We start from the raw sequence: 21,364 nt of genomic DNA, 5'->3' as shown, positions 1-21,364 counted from the left end.
TTGTTCACAGAGGAAACCTCCAACACATGTGGAATGCATGGCAGGATGTAGGACCCTCTAAGGGCTGTATACAGATATGTGAAGGGAAAAAAGAGGGGGGAGAGAGTGGAAAAAAAAAGAGCCAACAAAAAAAAGAAAAAGAAAGCACAGTGGTTCTGAGGAAACGAGGCCTTTCAGTAAAATTGGAGCATGTGCTGTGGGTGTGCAGGAGGATTTGTGCAGGGATCTCTGCGCTGTGCATGTGCGCGCATTCCTCCGAGTCAGACAGGTGTTAAAGGGAAATGGTGCCCAGGGGACGCAGCACCCTCCCCTGCTATCAGCAGCCCGAGCACATGACGGATCCAAAGGCAGCCAAGCACAACTGCTGAGGGCTTTGCCAAGGGGTTTGGATGCCAAATGCTGACAGAGAGTATCCTTGCCAGCTTGGCACCTTTAGGCCATGTGGCTGCTGCTGGCATGGAGTTGTCATTGTAATGTGCTGGGAAGAATGGAACGAGAAACTGTCTTAATAGTTCCGTGTGAATGAAGCTCTCTTATTGTTGTGAATATAAAATATTAATTACCTTACAAATGTGTTTGAGTGGCTGTACATGACTTTGGCACCTGGCCAGACTGTCGGTGGTGAAATCAGAGGATTGCTTCCTGGCAGCCAAATTTATTTATCCCCCTGCCCCTCCCCAGCATCCCACTGGAAATAAGAAGGGAACTATTTGAAAACAGTTGACATCTGGGGGAAGATGTTCATTGGCTCCTGGGATTTGGATCAGTCCCTGAGCTGGTGCCTGTGGAGTGGATTTAACCCATGCTGTAATCTTCTGGCACCTGTTACAGTTTTTGGCAGTGGCACAGGACAGCTTTGATTGCACTGAGACTGAAGTAGTGAACATATGCCTAATGCCCATCCCAGAAAGAACGACTTAGTGCCCTTACTGCCTTTCCTATTGTTTTCTTTTCCACTTTCTCTTCTCTTATTCATCAAGCTGCTGTTAATAGTTATCATTACATGCAGGCAGGTACCCACCAGCATCTTCAAACAAATCAAGGATAAAGCAAGAGGTAAACAGGAGCAGGAAAAGTTCTGTCTTATCAGAATCCAGCTACTTTGTGCATTTGATTTTCAGTTGTTTGTCTGGCCCTGAATCTTTAAGAAGCATGGTACATTAAGGACTCCAGGAAAAATTATAGATATGCCAGTTTCTGAGATGTAATCAGAAGACAAGTATTTGGTTTTCTAAGCATGTTAATTGAAATAACCAAGTATGTGTCTTTAGGCAGAGAATTCAGAGGACCCATGAAAGGAAGTCTGTGCCTCCATGTCTCTGTACCGATTGTACATCTGTAAATGGCTGCCATCCAGCAAAGCTCTTAAGTGCATGCTTAGCCCCAGCACAGCTTGGCTACAGCAATGTTGCTAGCTTTGGCATGTTTGGGACATTCACATGCCTGGTGAGAGGCACATGCTCGTGTGCCCTTCTGGATAACTAATTCTTCCTTGTCTTCTACAGGCCTGTGGCCAGGAGAGTGGCTCCAGTGTCCAGCTCCCATAGGAGATATTGAAGATGGCAGTAGGGTTGCACTTCATCTGCAGCTCCAGGGATTTTATCCTTGTCTTGGACATCACTGGAATAAAGAGGTACAGAGTGCTGAAAAATGGTCTGAAGCCTACCAGCAACGTGTGTAACTTTACCTTGCCTGGTGCCTGTGCAGAATTTAATGGTGTTTGTTTCAAGTGACTCTATAAAAACTTGTGGCAAAGACTGTGAGCACAGAGGAGAAACGTCACACTCAGGTATCAGACAGTTAATTAAAATCCACGCTGCTGCATTGCAGTTGTGGGTGTTTGTACAGAGGGATAGCTCAAGGGGTGTGTGTGTTAAAATTTTTCAATGTGTTTGGTGCCTTGTGAAAAGTCTTGATCAATCGCCCCAGTCTTGAGAGCTGTTGTGATTGATTAGGTTTGAAGAGAAAGTCCTTGTATACTTATGGTGGTTCTCAGAATTACAACATGGCTTGTTTGTCTAGGGAGCCAACAGAAGACCTTGGGCTTCTTATCTAGCCACAGATAAACACTGGTAAAGGCTCTTGAGTTATAATAAATGCAGATGATTTAATTAAATATAATCTGACTACTCGCTGAGTACTTCTGGGTGCATCTCATTAAGTACCTCTGTCAAAATACCTGATTTAGGGGAAAAAATATAAAGGGACTGGAAAAATTCCATCAGTAACAAACAACTGTACCCATAAAGTGCAACTCATACAGTAAAGTCCAAGCAAGCAAACTCAGTGAAATATTCTTGTGTGTGCAGTTCATAGTCCACTCAGATATTTTCCAGACTATCATCTGCATCAGAAATTTGCTGGACAAATAACTCTGATTCTCTCCAGTAGCTTCTTGGTATGCCTGAGGTGGAATTGCAAAAGAGGAAGAGCTGGCAAGTTGTGTTTTGTTTTTACCTTCACCAAAGCCTGTTTGAATTACAGGGATCATAGTGCATCTCTGGTCGTTGGAACCTGCACTCATTTATTTTAAGAAAGTTAGTTAATTTCTTGGGGATCAAAAAAAACCCAGATGGGGAGAAGCTATCCTGTTGTGGGGAAAGTTCATATCTGCTTCATTGCAATAATTAAAAATGGCTTTTTAAATAGTCAAAAGAAGTTCACTTATTCATAAGACCCAAATTTCTTGGGGGGGCAGGGGGGAAGGCAAATATGAGAAATATTTTACAATATCTTTGTCCAGCTTTTTGCCCCTGGAGGAGGAAGTGAGATATTGAGAAAGCAGCACATGTGACAGATGCTGCTCAAGATGCTCAACACATTACTTAAAGATGCTCTGTGACCATCATGTTGTGAGTACTAAAAGAATGTGACTGGGATGGAACAGTCCACATTTACTGTAACCACATCTGTAGCCTCGCCACTCTCACGTGATGGCCAACAAATTCCTGCCAGTTCCTGAAGTTTTCCTAAACACATCTGGGCAGTGCAAAGCAGCACTGGCTTGGGGAGCCCTGTGGTTACCTCCAAGTGAGTTGGCATGTCTGTAGCAGTTTGCCACACAGGGACAGCAGCATCGGTGCCAGAAACAGTAAAGCTCTGTTACTGCCATACATAGTTAATTAGCTCGGGTGTCACAGCAAACAAACACGGCTATATTGCTCCTGGTTCTGCAGCAAAGTTAATTGAGACTGGCTTGGGGATCTTTGCCCCAATGTGTGGTGCAGACATACCCAGGAATGCACTCCAATTGTTGACTGAATACTGTATTTTCACATAAATGTGGCAGGAATATAATTGCAGGGTGGAAAGAGAAGGCCAGTATACATTCACTTCACTTTAGAAACCAAATTAAACCTTTGACTTAACTCACTTCTATACCAGCTCCCTGCAGGCATTTCTACAGGCTTCGTTAGAGCCAACCTAGAGGCCATGGAAAAGGTCTTACAAAAGACTAGCCAGGAAGCCAGTCACAGCCCCAGATCCTGCTGCTACAGAACACAATCTGCCTCTTGGCACCTCAGGCTTGCAGCTGCCAGGCACTCTCCTTATGTGGTCACTGGTGTTGGCTCGGAGGCTGGGGCAGATAGATGAGGAGGGCTGAAGGGGAAACACATTCATCACTGCCAGCAGCGACTGGAGGCAGTGCCAAGTCACTATGTAACCAGGCACATGTGCCAATTTGCTCAGTAATTGGATTGCTATTTGAAAAATTAAAGTGGTGTCTAGAAAATTCTAACCTCTGCTTTTATGAAGTATGAGGTTTGCGACTGAGAGGCTGAACAGGAAGAGTGGAGGGGGATCAAGCAGAGGTGTTTAAGGAGAGCAAATGTAGGAAGTAATTTGATTACTTTCCAAAGTGTTACAACAGCTTCAGAAGCAGCCTGTCTGTACCAGAGAGACAAAGAGCAAGACACAGTGCAGTGGAAAGCTGTGACATTATGGACAAGCCGTAACCCATTGCTGACTATGGAAAATCAGTGAGGACTTGTCAGCTGAAAGCGATTTTTATAAAGAAAACATCATTGGAAGGCAAGGCTTGATACACTTCTGTAACTAATTTTTTCCTTAAAAAGAAAAAAGTTCTTAAAGGGGATTATTTTATATTTTCAGGGTTTTCTCAGAGCCTGTGAATTGTTGCTTCTGTCTACTGTATACATTGCTCTCAAATACATTTGGTGAACAAATACCATTAATCATAAATGATACTGAATTATCCAGCTACAGGGAGAATTTGTGACTCAGAAATATACCTCTGCCATGAATTATTTCTGCTCTCATTGCACTTAAATTCAGACTTTGCTTTGACTCCAGCAGAAGCACAATTACATCCAAAAATATAGTTACACAAGTAGTCCTTCAGGCATTTCAGTGTTCTTTTTAGTTGAGCTCACTGGCCACCCTTATTTAGCTGAAAACTTCGAGCATATGGAGATGATGGATTATTAATTTTCCCTAAGATAATATTTGTAGTTTAAAGTATAGTCCAGTTGCTAGTAGGTGTATGAAAGTGGTGCCTGTGTTCTTCATCACTGTTAAGCGGAAACTCAAGCTGGAAGCTCTGTATTTAAAATAATAAAAAAGTAAAAATCTATAGACTCATACTGAGGAAGAGCTATTTGGAACCTCTGTGAAATGTCTGATTATTTCTCATGCACTCAGACCTGGTACAATGAGGTTAACACATGTCAAACTAAAGGCTAAGGAAATTTCAAGTCACATTTCTGCCCCTAGATGGAGTATTCTGCACACTGGGTTGGTTTCTTTATATATATATTGGGAGAATGGAGCTGTGTTAGAAGACTTGAAATGCCTCTTGTTCTGAATTCCCTTTACTGTGTATCAAGTGCTGCCCGTTGGGACTAGACTAACTGGGTCCCAGAGACCATTTAGAAGAGAAAAATCAAAATAAGGTTTGTTTGTATAATTGATTGAACACTACAAAGGCTGCTGCACTTTCTTAGTGTCTCCTGTTTGTTGGTGATAGATATGTGTGTTAAAATGCAAGAAGCCTCTGCTTTACAAAGTGTCACTAATTACTATGAAACATCTGATATTTGCAGCTTGCAGTGCTGGATGTTTCTGTGATTTTCATGGTATTGCCTTCTATGAGTATGCTGTGAATGCCATGGTAACCTTAGCTGCTTGTAAACCATTTTAATAGTGACCACTGTAATATAGTGGTTGTGTGCAAACAGCATGCACCACTGCTTCGGAGGTGTTTGGAGCACTTTGTTTTGGTCACAATTGGAGTAAAAATGTTGCCAGACTTCAAGAACTGAATCCTAAACTTGCCAAACAGGGAGCTGAAAGTAAGGGCTCCCGTTCTCCAGCTCCTGTCTTTGATCATCTCTGGGGTTTCATTGATACATTCCTGCCCAGCACTCACATGCTTAGTGAACCATGGCTCCAGAAAGCTCAGAGCTGCTTGGGAAAAGCACTTGGCTGCAGGCACTGGATTTGAAGGGGGTGGGTGTCAGATTAGAAGCCATCTTTTGAAAAACCTCGCTTGTTTTGTGTGTGTGAGTGAGAATTCAGCTGCAGGCTCCTAGCTCAGGTATGTTCTCATTTGAGCTTCTGCTTTAGCCCACTCTTAACAGGAGGGACCAGCTGTAAAGTTTGTCCCTGGGAGCTGAATTCCTGCAGAATCCAGGATTTTCGTTTGGACCTTTTTAGATATGATGTAAATGCCAACAGCTTCCTAACAACTGTTCTTGAAGCTCAGAGCAGAATTTAGAGTAGACCCTTGTGAGTTAAGGAATTGCACAAGATATCCCTTCTCAGAAGGGAAAGAAAAGGCCCAACAAAACCTAAGCCATCTGACTGGAGTCCTGAGAAATGCTTTCCAGCTTTCAAAGAAAGAAAGGGTCTTAATTCAGATTTGCCAGAATCGTCTAATTAGTCCCTTTAATGCCATGCACCTTATAGTCTGTGCCACCGGATTCGTCCTATAAATGAGACGATGGGCTAATTCATCTTGGCAGCAGTAAACAGACCTTGTGATTGTCCTCCTTACAAACACCGGCCTGATTTTAGGAAAACGCTTTGACCAAGCCTGTGTCCCTGCTCCCTCCCCCGCGACGCCCCCTCTTTTTCTGAGTGCTGCCTGTGCTTCTTGCCCTCCTTCTTCCCCAGCACCCCAGCCCAGCCCGTCTCACACACAGTGACATACCTCACACATTTGCCACTGCTAACAACAACCTGTCAACTCTTTCTTTGCACCGTGCTAGGCGCCTTTTGTTTCTGCAGCCCAGCAAGCCTTGCAGCTGTTGTCCAAGGCCTGCTCCGACAGCCTGTGATCAGTCAGCTGCAAAATCCTCCCTGAACAACTCGGTATTCACAGCTCTAATCGGGCCAGCGGACTGTTTCCTCCTCTCTCGCAGTAAATCTTTATCACTTGCGCTCTGCTCGTCAGTTCATGGCGCCAGCTCTTTGGGCTGGCTGCTCGATCCCTTTCCCATACTCTGCTGGCCTGTGTGCTCTGAATGCTAACTCCAGCCTTGTTTAGACTCAGGGCTGCCTCAGTGCTGCAATCCACATGTTGGGAAGGTCCAAGTTCCAGCTCCCCCCACCTCTGTTTTTAATGTGCATTAGGTTTGCATTGCTCCAAAGGTGAAGCTATCAAAGGCTCCCTCCCTCTTTGCCCTCCCTCGGCCCCTTTCATACTTTGTCCATATAAGTTAGTTGTGTGATTATCTTTGCGCTTCCTCCCAGCAGACTGTCGTGCTTCTGTTTAAGAGCTGTCTTTGGGGAGGAGATGAGGGTGAGCTGCCCAGCCTGGGGAAGCTGCTGATGGCAAGGGAAAGCTTTGGGGAACTGGCACAAACCTTAATTTGATCGCATGCCCAGGGCTATTAACCCTCCTCCTAATGGTCCCCCCACAGAGGAGTCGGAAACAGGTTTTCCCCCATCCTGTTCCTTACTTGGTGCCATCACAGTCTTTTATAAGATTTGCATCAAAGATGTTGAATTGTCAAGCAGATTTCTAGGAAAAAAAGAGGATCAGAGTTTGCTTCCTTAGTATCCTCAGCTGAGCTGAGGAAAGTCCTTGGAGAGTTTAGGGTGGAGGTTTCTGTCAATGTGGAGTTCCTGAGGATTTATTCTGATGGAGCTGAAAACACAATTTTATCTGTCTGTGCCTGTTGCCTCTTTACAGGATACAGCGTATAAACTCCTTCTACCTCCTTTGGGAAAAGATCGTGGGTTTTATTTTCCTGTATTTGGGCTGGGGATTGTAGATTATAGTCTAGTTAAACCTCAGTTAAACAGCACATTTTGTAAGGAGGCTCAGCTAGCTCCTGGGTGAAGCTTGCTGGAGACCATTTTTGAAAAATATAAATTATTCAGGAGGGTTATTTCAGTTTATAAGGAACCTGGGAAACTTCTGTCTGAGCATTTGCATGAGGGACAAAAACTGATGGGTTTTAGTCTTCTCTCTGAAACTGAGTCCATCTTTGGCACTGGAAAACCCATTTCTCTTTCTTCATCAGTTTTCTCCACCTTTAAGTCTTTGTTTTAGCTGTTCTAGATGTGTGCATGTGCACATGTCAGCAGGAGTGAAAATTAACCAAATACAGAAAGTCCTTTAATAATACAACATGAACTGGCTTTAAAAATGTTGTTTCTCTTAGCTTTATGAGGCAGCTGTAAAATAGATACCCCTTGGAAAATCTGGATTAATTTCTATTCAGCCTTTCCATGCCTCAGTTTCTTATCAGTACAGTATTTGCTTGGTCAAAGATAAGTCTGAGGATGTGGGATTCTTACTATTTTGGCATTGGTGGTCAGTTTGAGTCTGTAGAGAGATGCCATCCCTGTAGGCCTCTGTTGGCTCCCACTGGTGCTTCCAGGTGGGACACGTTTTGTCTCTGTGTAAACAAACAGACCTGTAAACACCCTTTAGGCTTCATTTAGGGAAATGGATCAGATTTTGCTGGTATTTGCTATTAAAGTGCCTTTCTCAGTGTGTTCTTTTGTGAAACTGAATGTGTGTGAACAGGATCTGAATATTGGCTCTTTTTCTGTAGGCTGTCCCCAAGGGCAGCAGTAGAAATCTTCAATAGTCTGGAGCGTCCTAGAAATAAGCTTGTACCAGTCCATAGAATGGAATCATAAAATAGTTTATGACTATTAAAAATGTCATAAACTATTAAAGTCATCTTTTTTCTGTTGAATAGGAAGCTACTGGACATATTTATTTTGTGATATGATTGACTTCTATTTTGTGAAGCACTGGTGCTTCACCATGCTTGGGGAGATTGGGATGGGCAATCCACTTCCTGTCCCCTGCACAAAAAGCAGTTGATTTTAAATTGCTCCGAAAGAACTTGATATCCTCTAAATATCCTTGTATATCCTAATATTTTATTTATTTATTTTATTGCTTTTCCAGAAAACCCATTGGTAGCTAGAATTTACATGTTGCCTGATAAGGTGGAAGGAAATATTTTGGCTTTAAACTACAATGGAAGATTCTGGGAGTCTGAATTAGAAGTGAATGGAACAAGGAGAGAAGACTTTCTCAGAATTATTTTTATTTTTTTAAAAATGAAAGGAACTCAAAACACAAAATACAAACAGTATTTTGAGTCTCTTCACGCAGAAGTAAGAGAGGATGTGCACAGCTTGTCTCAACTTTCCATAGCAGGTTGCCACAGTCCTCATGTCCTGGTTCTCCTCACCTGCTGATGCTTGTGCCCTGAAGTGAGGGGTTATTTTGAAGGATGCAGCTGATGCTCACCTTGGTGTGGTTGTAATTCTGTGGTGGTTGGTGATGTGGGCTTAGAATGGTTAATTGGGAAAATGTCTGGAAGTTGTGACACGAAGTTTTTATCTGTTCTTTTCCTCAGAGCTTTGTAGCATAGGGGAAGACTCACAGGAGGCAAATATTCCTAGTGAGGCAATGTATCGCTGTTTTGAGAGGTAAGTTCAATCCTCATTTTTACCCAGACCACAATGAAGGCTCTGTACCTTTTTCTGTTTGGTGGCTGCTAGAAGAGGGCTTGTTCATGGCTCTGGGATGAACAGGAATTTGAGAACAGCTTGTCTGTTCCCTGTTTCAGGTTGAAACTGGTCTTGACACACTTTTCCTAATGCATCTGGATGCATATATTGGAGCAGGATATTTTATTGCTCTGCTTCTTTATTTCTAAGGAGCAATGTCAACTGTTTTTTCCTAGCTCCTCCCATATCTGTCTTCTAAGAAAATCTCAGATGCCAACAACTTGCTGTTTGATTTTTTTTTTACAGAGTTGTTGATAGTATGCTTGCACAGTAATTCTGTTTGAAAATAGTATTTTAGACAAGGAATTTTCTTGTCTGATTTGCCTCAGACTTTCCTGAAAAATTCTACCTTGACATAAAGTTTGCACCTGTGGAAGTTCAAGGAAATCTGTTTAGCTTTTGCTTTGTGAGGGAGGAACTCTGCCAAAAGTGAGGTTCTGATGAAAGACTAGTGTAAGCATGGATAAACTGCTATCAGTCTCATCAAGAAAATATATGATTTAATGGATTTTATAGTCCTTATGAAATTTTTTTGTTTGTTTCTTTTTTGGCTACTCAGGATAAAATATTCACAACTAACCTATCATGTTTAATTTTGTGAGTTGCTTTTAGTGTGCGCATTTCCTGTACATCTTGAACAAAACCATGCAAAAGATGAACAGGGAATAAGGGGGAAAATTATAAATGGATCCATGTGACTGCCTCTTCCACAGACATTTTTTTCTCCCCTTACTTGAGAAGTTAAGAGGGAATGCAGGGCCATAGAGTGTTTGTTAAAGCTGATGGAATATCTTTCTCCCTCTGGGTATCTCTTTAATCAATGTTTCTTTATACCATTAGGTCATCTCCTCTTTTTTCAAGGCTTTTTTTTTAATTCTGAAGAAGCCTTGTTTTGTACATTTCCGTACATCTTGACGTTTATTCTAAGAATTATGGCCTGATCACTTCCTCTCTTTTCCTCAAAATTTGTCGTTTTATCTATTTTAAGTGCCAGAGCACAAAGATAACCCCATCATAGTTCTCTCATTTTCCCCAGCAGTTCTCCCCCGCTGTCCCCCCTTGCAATGAAAAAATGAAAGGTCTCATGGTCTTACAGATTTTCTTTATGCTTATTTTGGCCTACTTGCAACCCAAATACATCATCATGCTATAAGACGGCTCTCTAAGGCTCTTGGATCAATTAAAGGTAGCCCTATTCATTGCCAGCACAAACCTTTGCCTATTAACTCTTTCAAAGGGCATTTGTCATCACAAAAAGCTGTGGATGCTGGCTGGGTTTAAAACGGTATTGTTTTAAGGCTGCTGAATATCTTAATTAGTTGTAATCAGAGGGGAGCTTGTGTCTGTAAAGTGATACAGTTACCTTTCACCTACTTGCTTTATTTTCTGAGTTTTGTTGTTTTGGTTTTTTTTTTTAAATCTCAAATGTACCTCAATTTTCACGGTACAAGAGGAGTGCACTTGCTGATCAAGCTGTAACTTATGACATTATTTTGTAAAGGTAAATATTTAGTGTGGTAATTCAGAATGCGTCTCCTTGGCCTGTGATCAGCCAAGAGCGAGTCAGTGGAGAATCATTGCTCCTTGCCAGCAGCCATCCTCCTTCTCTTCCCGCAGAAATCCTGGGTCTGTATCCTGGAAATGCAGAAATCCACCCCAAGTCTTCAAGCCCTTGCACCTGTGCTCAGCTCAAGCCCATAAATCATCCATTAATGCAGAGTGTACACAGCCCTGTTTGGCAGGTCAAGATAAAACAAGGTAACATTTTTTAGACCAGTAGTTCATTTGCCACAATTGTTGTCTCAAATAACTTGAAACAATTTACTGATGTGCTCAAAATCTCTGGGAAAATATCCTTTTCTGCTGTTCCCTGAATCAAAACTTTTCTTGCAGTAGTTAATAATAAAAAATTAGTTTTTATTCAAGGAGACCCTTTTGAAAATGAAAATCAGTGCTTTTCCTTGGTATTCATGCAAAGTTTTCTTTGTGCTTATTGCTTTCTTGGTTAATTTTTCTGAACAAAAAGCATAGCTTATATTTAATATAAAATATTTTGTGCAAATCAAACTTTTTTTAATGTGGATTTAATTGAGTCATTGAGATATAGACAGAACCCTTCCAGTCACATGGCTTGATGGTACAGCAATGGCTTTCATCATTTGACCCTCACTCTCTGGAGATGCAATTCCAGAGAAGAGGATTCGGAAATATATTCTTTTCTTTCCATTTTTATCTTCTTACAGGGAGGAGGAAACACTTGACAACAAAATAAATGTAGTCACACTTGATAAAACACATACTTTTGTGCTTTAATGAAATACTAGATACAGTGGTGATAATAAAAATAGCATTTAATTTGTTTCATCACAGGAAGGGGAAGGGATGCAACTGCTCTCTCACAGGGACTCCCCCTTTCCTGGGACAAAAAAATCTTTAGAAAATACCTGGTATACCACCCATGGATATGAAATGGCTCATGCAGTTTGGTCATTTGGAAAGCAGGACATTGCCATGGCTGGGAACCACCAGGCATATGAATCCCCAACACTCACACTCAACTGGTGGTTTGCTTGATGAATTTTGTTATAGAATCATGCACAGGTTCTCAGGGAAATATGGCAGAGTCATGTAAATGCAAGTGGTATTGTCCTCAGTCTGTTATTTTCCAGTGAATAAGTGTATTGGACAATGTATGGCTTGAAGTGAGAATATGTTTATGATTCACCTAATTCTCACAGAATTCAAGATGATACATGCATTTCTATCACAGGAGGATATTTCTCTATGTTTCTAGATCCTGAATGAAGTAATTCTTGTGAGTATTTCACCTCCTTTTTAAATACAAAAATGCTTCAAAAATTTAGTTCTGTCTCCAAACTGCTGTAAGAGCCTAGTATAATCTCCATTTCACAAATGAGGAAAACCAGCCTAAAAAAGATTAAAGTTCCAATTCAAGGAGAGGCAGCTTAAGCACATCTTTTAATGTTCCTGTGATTTTGGCATAAGCTGTTATGAAGAGTTTCTCTGGGATGCTGTCAGAGGTGAAAACAGCAAATGCTCTGAGTTGCAGACAGTACCTCAGCCACAGTACTGCAATTTTTCCTTGTTATACTTGAGGCAATGGGATTGTCACAGAGGAGAGAGATTTATTTTTGTAGCTAGTTATTCAATATATATACTATGGTGTTGAACCTCATTTTAGCATGGCGGTCAGTGAAGTTCTAACCTTTTCCTTCAGCTTTGTAGATTTTCCCAGAAGTGTGTAGCATCTTTTCTTTGGTCAGGTGCCTCAGAAATGAAGTCAGAGAAATAAATCTACACTTTTCTTCCATGGCTGTGATAAGCATATGTATTTATATAGAATGACATTGTGTGTTTTGCTCTCTGTAAGAGTTTTAGGTGTCTGTACAAGTAGAAGATTTATGAAGTGTAACTCCTTTTCCCTTCTCCACACTGTTCCAGTGGAAGAGCTCAGACTGCGATGAGAAAAAGTAGTACACATTATTAAGAATTCTGATAAAGTAGGCTGAATAAATTTGTTTTCTTTGTGAGCCTTAATCCCGTGTTTTATTGGCTTCTTGGATATGGCTAATTTATTTGGAATTCCATTCTGTTCCCAACAGCATTCCTGATTAGCAGTTTGATCACCCGGAGCAAAGTTACATACCAGCTTTCAACTCTTGTAATCTAGCAGTGTAATTTTTTCGAATGGACTCTTTTCTTTCCTTCTTTGTCCCAGCTCCCCTTCTTTTTGTGTGCAAAGAGACTTTAAAAGTAAGCAGGATAACCTGTTAGTAGAATGAAAAACTTCTTCAAAACACAGTGTAGTTTGCTGAAAGCCCGACTTTCATTTTTGAATAGAAAAAACGAGGTTTGGAGCAGTGTCAGTGCAGCATGTGAAATGTTTGCCTTCTATCACTTATAAAGGGTAACAGTTCTTTTCAATAACTGCATTTTATGAGTGGAGTGATATAATTTTCAAGTCGTTTCCAAGGTCTGTAATTTGCCAGAGCACATTTTGCTTATGGTTGGTTTTAGAAAGTTTGAATTTTTCTTTAGTTGTTAAGTTTGTCACCTGGTGGACCTTGTAGGAAAATGGCAGCTTGTGGAGGCCCAGGGGCCTACCATTGGAACTTTGACCTCAGGGCTATTGGTTCATGCAGTCAAAACAAAGGATGACCAGGACATCCAAATTTAATTGTAAACCAGAGGCAGGTTTGGGTCTGAACTCTTTGTGGTACAGCACAGGCAGAGCATAATCCAAGTGATCTGGTCTGCCTAAGACATGGAGTTGCAGATGAGAGGGAGGTGAGTTTTCCATCCTGTGACATTTCTGAAAGTCTCAGTCTGGTTTCTGCACAGTGAAAAGGAAACAAGGATCTTAAGTGAAGGGAGGCTTGGGAATAGGCCAGAGACAGGTGACCACAGCACTCATCAAAAGGCTCAAACTGTGGTTTTATGCATGAGTGCCTTGACTGCATAATGTTTGAAGACTGTGATCTGTCTGGTTTGTACTGATCTTGAATTGTAGGGCTCTGGAAAGCAGCTCTTGGCAAATACTTTGTCAAAACTGAAGCATATTATGCCAGTTTTCTGTGTTTGAAAAACTGGCATTTTGTTGAAACATTGTTTTGTCAAAAATAGTAGTCATTAAATTCTCTGCTGTATTGATGTGAATTCTATTAATTCAGTGGGAGAAAAAAAAATCTACTGATGGAAGGAGAGCACCAGAAAAGGTTGATTTAGGGCTAGATCATTGTGCCTGGTCAAATTTGGTGATAATTCCTTAATTTCCTCAGCAAAAAAACCCTGAGGTTCTTTCTACCCCAAAAATTTGGCATCTAGCTGAGTGTGAAAACTTAGCAAATTGTGTATGGTCTCTCTGATCACTACGGAGATAATAATTATTTGATAACATGCTGCTCTGAACTTTATAATGTAAATTTAAATATGTATCCCTGTTTTGGTTTTTTTTCTGTTGAGTCACAAAATATTTTTGTATTTTTGTATTTGTTCATGATTAGGTGGACATTTTGGGCATTGTTAATATTTTAATTGATTGGTGCCATTAAGTATCGTGGCCTGTATGTGATCTATTCTGCTACTGCTGGGTCGTGTTCTGGTCACATTCCTGGTAAGAAATTCCTGTAAATGAAAGGGAACCAAGGTGTCTCCTGCTGACCATTGCCCCATCCAGCAGCACATGGAGGTGGTGATGGAATGACAGCAGAGGTCTCATCAAGTCTTTTTGGAAATACAGATGTCTTCGTGTAATCACTTTTAAGACTGATTTATAAGGTTTTGTTTCATTTCCTTCTAGTCCTTTCCCTTCACTTTTATTGCTGTTTCCTGCGATTTGTGCTCTTTTGCTGCATTTAAATCTCACTTTTGACATCTTTGAGGATGAGCTGGAGTTTTAGTAATACTTCTGGTATTTTGGAGGCTGAAGTAAGTCTTAATGGATGAAACATGTAATAAATGAAGTATCTTCTGTCTGTCCTTGTTGTTCTTGATCATGGAAATGGGCATACCGAGCTGATTACAGTAGGAGGAGTGTGTTTGCTGGGGATTTTCCAGGAGAAAACCCGTGGGGCAGGTGTTGACTTTGCTTTGACTCAATGCAGGACTTAATGATCTTGATATGTGCACGTTATCACCACTTAGGTGGAGCAATAATCGACTCTGAATGTCAGATTTTTGTTCTCTAAAGCGGTGGCGTCTTGATCTGACTCTTTTTAAGTGGTACTTTGTTTTCAATGTGATGTAGAATGCTTGCTCAGGAGGTTTCACATATGTAACCTGGAGCAAGGTGCCTTTTTGACTCTGATAACTGTAGAAGGAACGTGATTCTGTCAGATAAGTGCTGGTCTTGAATTTTTCCTTTTTTTTTTTTTTCAACAAAGAACTCAGAACTTATTAGCCTTGCCAACACCTGCAACTCCTCGCTGCTTCCTTTGGTAGATATCCTGACTTTTGAATGTGTGGAAAATGCAGTAAGTCAAATATCCTACTTTTTCATTCCAATTTACTTTTTTTGGGATATACTTCAAACTGGTGATAACAGTGAGTGGTTTAGGATTATTGTTGTTTTGTCTGCTTTGCCACTTGTAAGTTTACTTGATATTTTAAAATTTTGGGAGTGTAGTGATATTTTAGGAGATTGCTTTATAAGGGAATTGGAAAATGAGATGTGAAATCTGTTGCCTTACATTTTAAAAGTCAACAAGACTGCATAATATGTACTTTTTTCCCCCCTAAACTACCCTTCAATGGGCATTTACCAGAACAATTAATTATGTGATAATTTAAAAGCAAAATATTAAATTTGTCTTGGAAATAGCGACAGATTGGAGGATTTTAATAAATAATTGGAGGATTTATAGCAGAATAGGGTAATAATATTGTGTGATGAAAACACATGTTAGTAATAAAATATTGCCCATCAGAAATACTGTTCTATCATGTCATTGTTCCCTAGAGAGATGACTGGTTGAAAAATGATTTTAATAAAATAAACTTTGAACAGAGAGGATGCTTTTGTGGGTGATAAAGCACACATTCTTCAAAAAAGGCACATCATTAAAAATGGTGCCAGACATTAGGAACATCTATTGTGTGAAAAAGTAAATTTGGGGAAATCCAAATAATAATGCTCAATGTATAGGCTTTACATAGTCCTTTTCCTCACTTGTTCTCAAAATACTTTGCAAAGAGGGGAAGAATAACTGCCCATGTTAAACTGCATTTTCTAAAATCCAGCCACACCAGTTTTCATCTGGCATTTAAATTTGCCTTGCTTATGCCGTGCCATTAATTTTCCGTGGGAGGAAATCTGTCCCAAGGAGCAAAATCCAAGCAGGAAAGCATGTCCTTCCATTTTGGGCAGCATTCCTGTGTGCGAATAAAAGCGGGCTGCCAAGCTGACAGCCGTGGCATGTGGAGCCAGGGAGCTGCCATTGCCCAGGCAGCTGGCAGGGAAGTTGTGTCAGCCTGTCCTGGGCACATCCCGGTGCCAGGCGCCAGGAATGTGCCGCCGCTGTTCCGCCTTTGACACCTAGCAGGGACCGCCGGAGCTGAGAGCTGCTCGTGAGCCCAGGCAGGAGGAGGCACCTGTTCCCTTGGCAGTGCAGTGAACCCCCAGTTCATCCCTGGGGTGTGCCCTTAAGTAGCCACCAGGCTCCTCGGGGCTAGCAGAGTGAGCTGGAGCTGGTGGCCAAGGCATGGGGTGTGCTGGATTGCAGCTCATGCTGAAATCAGTGGTTTTCAGCAAGGCTGATGGAGCACAGACAGCTGCCTTGCACCACGCTGGAGGAAGAGGGTTGTCACAAAAGATGCACTTTCCTTGGAGCCATCCAGATGGGCTGGTACAAAGATACTGCTTCTCTAAAAAAAATTCGGGTATTGTCGCCTCAGCCAATAATTAATTATACAGCTACCAAATGAGCCAGTTGCCCAAGTGAGTGCATACTGTGGAGCCCCTGTCTTGCAGGGGTTGTGGTGCCACTGAATAGTTTGTCAAACTGTTTTTCCTGCTGACATCCCTTTCAGATGAGATGATGATTTCCTTTCTTCTAGTCTGTGTCGGTGCAGGTCTCTTAAAAGAAAAGAGCAGGTTAGAGAAACAGCTGTCAGGAATGATGTAGTTGATTTTGCTTTAGGGCAAGCTGGTAGACCTTTTGGGCCCCTTTTATCCTTTTTCCTGTAGCTGTAGGTGACCCTAGTAATACATACATGTGTATTTATTTGTTCTCTCCAGCCTGCTGCATTTTTTCAGCAAAGTCTTTGCTAGTTGAAAGGAGCAGTCCCTTTAAACTCAGCAGCTTTTGGAATCTGTAGGTATAAAAAGACATTGTTTGGTGTGCCTCCTCAAAGATTCCTCCTTAATCCTGATTTTGTGTACTCATCCCTTGGTTGAGCCTTCCTGAACAGAGGAATTTGAGTTGATTCCCATTTCCTCATAAATGCATGCAGGGCAGTATGTCAGACTTTCTTGCCTTTTAAGCAATCTGATCAGTTCTGACACTTTCCACCTCCATTAAGGAATCCATGTGGTAGTTGAGAACACCCGTTAGTGTGAACAAACTCCTGAAACCCCTGAAAGTATTTGCTTTGCTCTACCATTTAACTGTTTACGAAGTCCAGGGCTTTGCTTCTGATACACAATTCAATAAAAGGGAACGGATTATTTTATTTAGCTTTTTTAACTGCACTGTAAATGTGGTTCTGTTGGCTGTGTAGTAGGCAACATGTTGACTTCCATGAGGTTACCCCAATCAAGGACAAATTTGACCAGAAAGTGACAGTTTGAGAGGATACTGACAGTCAGTATTTTGGTATGGCATTTGGTTTAATGCAGAATTTTTAAAAATCAAGGAAGCAGCTCTGACACAGGACTATTGCTTGAACCATATCCAAGTCATTTCACTTACTGCTGATTCTTCCCAGTTTTGCCATCATAATTCCACATGTCCAGGCTCAGGCAAGGAATAGCTTAAACATCAATAGAAGTTTCTTGTTTTCTTCTGAAGTGGGTCCTGGAGTTTGTGCTAGTTCTGATGAGGACTTGGCATCTCCAAGGATATTACTATATCCCGTAATCTCAAGGTATTACTGTACCCTGAATTTAAGAGAAAAAGAGTGTAGAATTCCCAAAGCCTTATGTCTCTGAATCAGGCCTTAATTTCTTTTTAGACAGAAAGTGCTATTTCTGGGGAAAGGAACTTGCTAGTTAGTAAGTCTGAAAAGATCTTAACAGTTCCAGTAATTACTCATTTCATCAATCCATCTATATTTAAAGTGAGCTAAACCGAGTTCTTTCCTATAGTGTCTACTTCAAATAATGCTGCTTTACATTTGGAGAGCCAAATAAGGAAACAGAGCATAATCTTACAGGAGTTTCATTCCCTTTCAGTTGCATGGCTCAGACTTGCTGTAACAAGAGCACTTCTTTCTATGAAACCTTTTTAACATATTCGACTAAACAAACTATCTCCTAAAGTAGGAGCATTTTTGTTTGTGTGTGTGTGTGCTTTGCTCCAGCCTTGGCTGTTGAGGACATTTCTGCATTTGTCCATGTACTAAATGAGCGATGCATTTTGGACAGCTTCTGTGTTCTGATTTGTTTTCTTGTGCTTTTTTGTGTCCCCCTCTTCCCCCTCCCCTTCTTCCCCTTTTCATTTGTCTAGGGGGAAAAAAAAAAAGCTCCTCCAGTGTTGTTTCCTGCAAAGACCATTCTTAAGAGCTCGCTGGACAGCGCAGGACTCTTGAAGTGATAGCTAATTGGTGAAAGAAAGGCCCTGATTGTCTTGAGGGAGCTGGAAAGTGCTGCGTGTGCTGCTGAAAGGGACTAGGGAGAAGGTGCCTGGTTTCGCTGAGCAGCTGCTGCTGGAGATGTTTGGAGATTACATCAGCATTGGAAAAGAGGGGCCAAAAAAAAAAAAAGTCCAACTTCACAGAGACGGAGTTTATGGAGGTTTTTTTCCCCCTTCCAAAGGTCTTCTGACAATACTGTCATTGTCAATATAAGAGTTTGTTAATTCTTTATGAATAGCACATGGGGCCTCTTGACTAAATAGTACGTTACATGTCCCAAATCTGTCAGCTGGACTCTTCTCTCACATGCTAGTGAGATCACTTTGATTGGAATGTTAGAGGAATTGCTGGGCTGGCTGTGCAGAACTGAATACTGCATTATATAATTAGATCTCCCAGAGTATTTTTTTTCACATTACCTCTTTATTCTAGCTTAAATATGGAATCAGTCCTTTTGATGGTTTTACTGGTTGTAATTATATTAATACGATTCATTTTGTGGTCCTGTCTTAGTGCTTATATAGATTATAAACTGTCCCAAAGGTTTCCTGGCACAAAAAAAGAGGACTAAGAGACTTCAAAAGGCTCGTTCAGGTTTGAATTGACAATGGGGGAGAGCTGGGTAGGGTAAATGGAGCTAGAGCAGCTTTTACCTTGGGATCTGATGAGAGAGAAATGACCTGCTGAGACTGCAGCTGAGTGAAGATCCTTCAGAAAGCCCTATGCTGACAGAGGGGAAGGAATGACAACTGATTGAGTCAAATGACTTCCTATCCAACTTGGGCATGAATTTGCTGTTGGGAACAGACTTGTGGACTTCTGCCAATTAAATGATGTGAACAAGCTGGAAGGAACCCTCTTGCTGGGCAGTCCAAGAGTGCTCAGTGTCCACATGCCACGCTGTGGGCTGGCAGGAGCACATTTTTACCTGGCTGGTTGATTTGTTACCAAATTCCTCATGGCTCTTCCCAGCCAGTCAGATCTGAAACTGACTGAATGATTTTAGCTGACCAGGACCTGCCAAATATTCACATTTCTTAGCAAGTGATGTATATGAGTACCAGTAGAAGGTGGATACCACTGCAATAATCTGTTCCATGGAAGACAGATTTGTGTCTCAGAGATTGTCCGATGGACTCTGGCTGTGCTTCAGCACCAACAATGAGTGGGGTGACAACATGAGTGAGTTTTGATACCAAAGCCCTGCAAGTGACCTTCATGTCTAGCCTGAAACAGGCACCCTGCTAGGACACTGGAGGATTTGACTACTTGCCCAAGGACAAAGTGACTTTGGATTTCTTGGTTTAACTTACCTGGCAAAAGGAAGCAAATTTTTTCAAATGAACTGACTTCTTTAAAATAGGTATTGTATTAAGTCAAACAACCTAAATCTTACTGCAACTCAGTGTAATACTGTCTTTTAAGAACTGAATTTTTCTACAGTGAAGATAGGAAAATTGTATTACCTTGCCCAAGAAATGCACTATCCTTGGTCTAGTCACTCTTTAAAAATTATTTTTTTAAAAATCTTTTTTTTTTGTTTCATCATTTTCTATCTCATGTGAAAAGGAAGGTTATCACTTCATATACTTATTTTTATATCTCTTGGTAGCTCACATGATGATATCAGAGTTCAGCTAGGTAAAAGCCTGCAGTATTCCCATACAGAGTTTCTGGCCCATTCTTGAGTCACACACTCCTACAGGCTTGTCATTAGTAACTGCTCATCAACCCTTGTAATTTTGTATTTTAAACCCTCCTAAAAATCAGACATGAGAGCTGGTGTGTGCTTAGGCAGTGAAGCAGGGTAAATGTCAGGTCAATTGATTTGATTTTATTTATGGTGGATGACCAGATTTTATTTATGGTGGATGACCAATCTACAAAACAGCCTGTAATGCTGGAAGGTGCATGTCATGGGCTTGAAATCCTGCCAGACAACAATAAATTATATGTAGATGTAACTAACCCCTTGTCTGTTTCTCTGATTCTTAATTTTAACGATAGTTCTGTCCATTTTTTGTTTCTCCAACAGCAGCAAACCACAAAAGGAAAGTAAAATGTTGTCTACTTGATGTGCCGACATACCTTTTATAATGAGTAACTGGAAAAATAGTGACAGCGATCCATTTTTCTTCTTTCAGTTAATCATTGCTATTCTGAGCTGTTTTGTGCAAAACAAAGCTTGTGGAGAAATTGATAGTGCCTTTAAGAAATAAATCTTATCATTCTTTATTTCAGTCCTATGGAAATTTCATTTGACAGTGTACTGTTTGTATTAATTGTTTAAAAGTGTGGATGTAATGAGAAGCTATACAGGTGAAGTGGTGGTTTACTGGGGATATTGGAAGTGACATCAGTGTGGAATTCACAAGTTTCATTTTTTTTATCTCTGCAGGGCAGCGTTTCAAGATTTCCCTCTAAATCAGAGTTTGTGGTCGTTATGGACCATACCCTATGGACTGGATCTGTTGGTACTTATGTACCTAAAACATTTGATCTGGACCTTATTTTAGCCACGTGAGTTGCACTCTGATTATAGGAGTGGTCTGGCCAAATATTATTTGGCGTAATATTGCTCTGTGTCCTACAATGGTAAAACTGGCTGCAACCCCAAGCAGTTTATTAGAACATCCATGTTTTGAGGCACATTTAATTAATTTAATAATCATAAGAATTTTGACTGAAGAGTTAATTTAGATTTTGTTGCCTACTAAACTCCTTATGCATTCAAAGCAGTTTTAATAGCAACTTGGTTAATTTCTCATTGCATTCATATTGTTGTTATCCCATCCTGCAGGATGTGGGAAGCCATCCTGTTTATCCTGCATTACAAAACTAGGACTATCACACTTTCAGGAGTGCAAAATACAAAGGAGATTGAGATCTTCCTCTTTACCCCTGTAGGTCTTTTCCCTCTCTCTTTTCATGGAGATAAGAAAAATCTAAACCCTTTAAGTGTGGTATGATGTGAAAGTATCCACTGGTATTTCCTATGGAGCAGTGTGCTGACATTTAGATATTTAAAAGATATTTATACTCTGTTGAA

General features: G+C 40.9%; 1 protein-coding gene across 3 annotated transcripts in view; it reads left to right on the top strand.

The window, feature by feature from the left end:
• SMIM38 (small integral membrane protein 38) overlaps positions 1 to 20,555 on the top strand; it is a 32,043-nt gene extending 11,488 nt beyond the window's left edge. The window contains exons 2-7 of one of the 3 annotated variants that reach the window (XM_071418278.1): positions 1,506 to 1,633; positions 8,850 to 8,922; positions 10,621 to 10,761; positions 11,247 to 11,280; positions 14,907 to 14,996; positions 18,189 to 18,759. In XM_071418278.1, coding sequence (XP_071274379.1) covers positions 8,903 to 8,922; positions 10,621 to 10,761; positions 11,247 to 11,280; positions 14,907 to 14,996; positions 18,189 to 18,275 — 372 coding nt within the window. In that variant the 5' untranslated portion in view covers positions 1,506 to 1,633; positions 8,850 to 8,902 and the 3' untranslated portion in view covers positions 18,276 to 18,759. Of the gene's footprint in view, positions 1 to 1,505; positions 1,634 to 2,777; positions 4,914 to 8,849; positions 8,923 to 9,192; positions 10,505 to 10,620; positions 10,762 to 11,246 lie in introns of those variants that run through there. The other 2 variants (XR_011677098.1, XM_071418279.1) reach the window with 2 other exon arrangements.
• The last annotated feature ends 809 nt before the right edge of the window (positions 20,556 to 21,364 follow it).

This window comes from Agelaius tricolor, unplaced genomic scaffold, assembly GCF_023055355.1.
Source record: "Agelaius tricolor isolate 1412-34295 unplaced genomic scaffold, bAgeTri1.0.p SCAF_82, whole genome shotgun sequence".
NCBI lineage: Eukaryota > Metazoa > Chordata > Aves > Passeriformes > Icteridae > Agelaius > Agelaius tricolor.
This window is presented reverse-complemented; position numbering and strand designations above follow the sequence as displayed.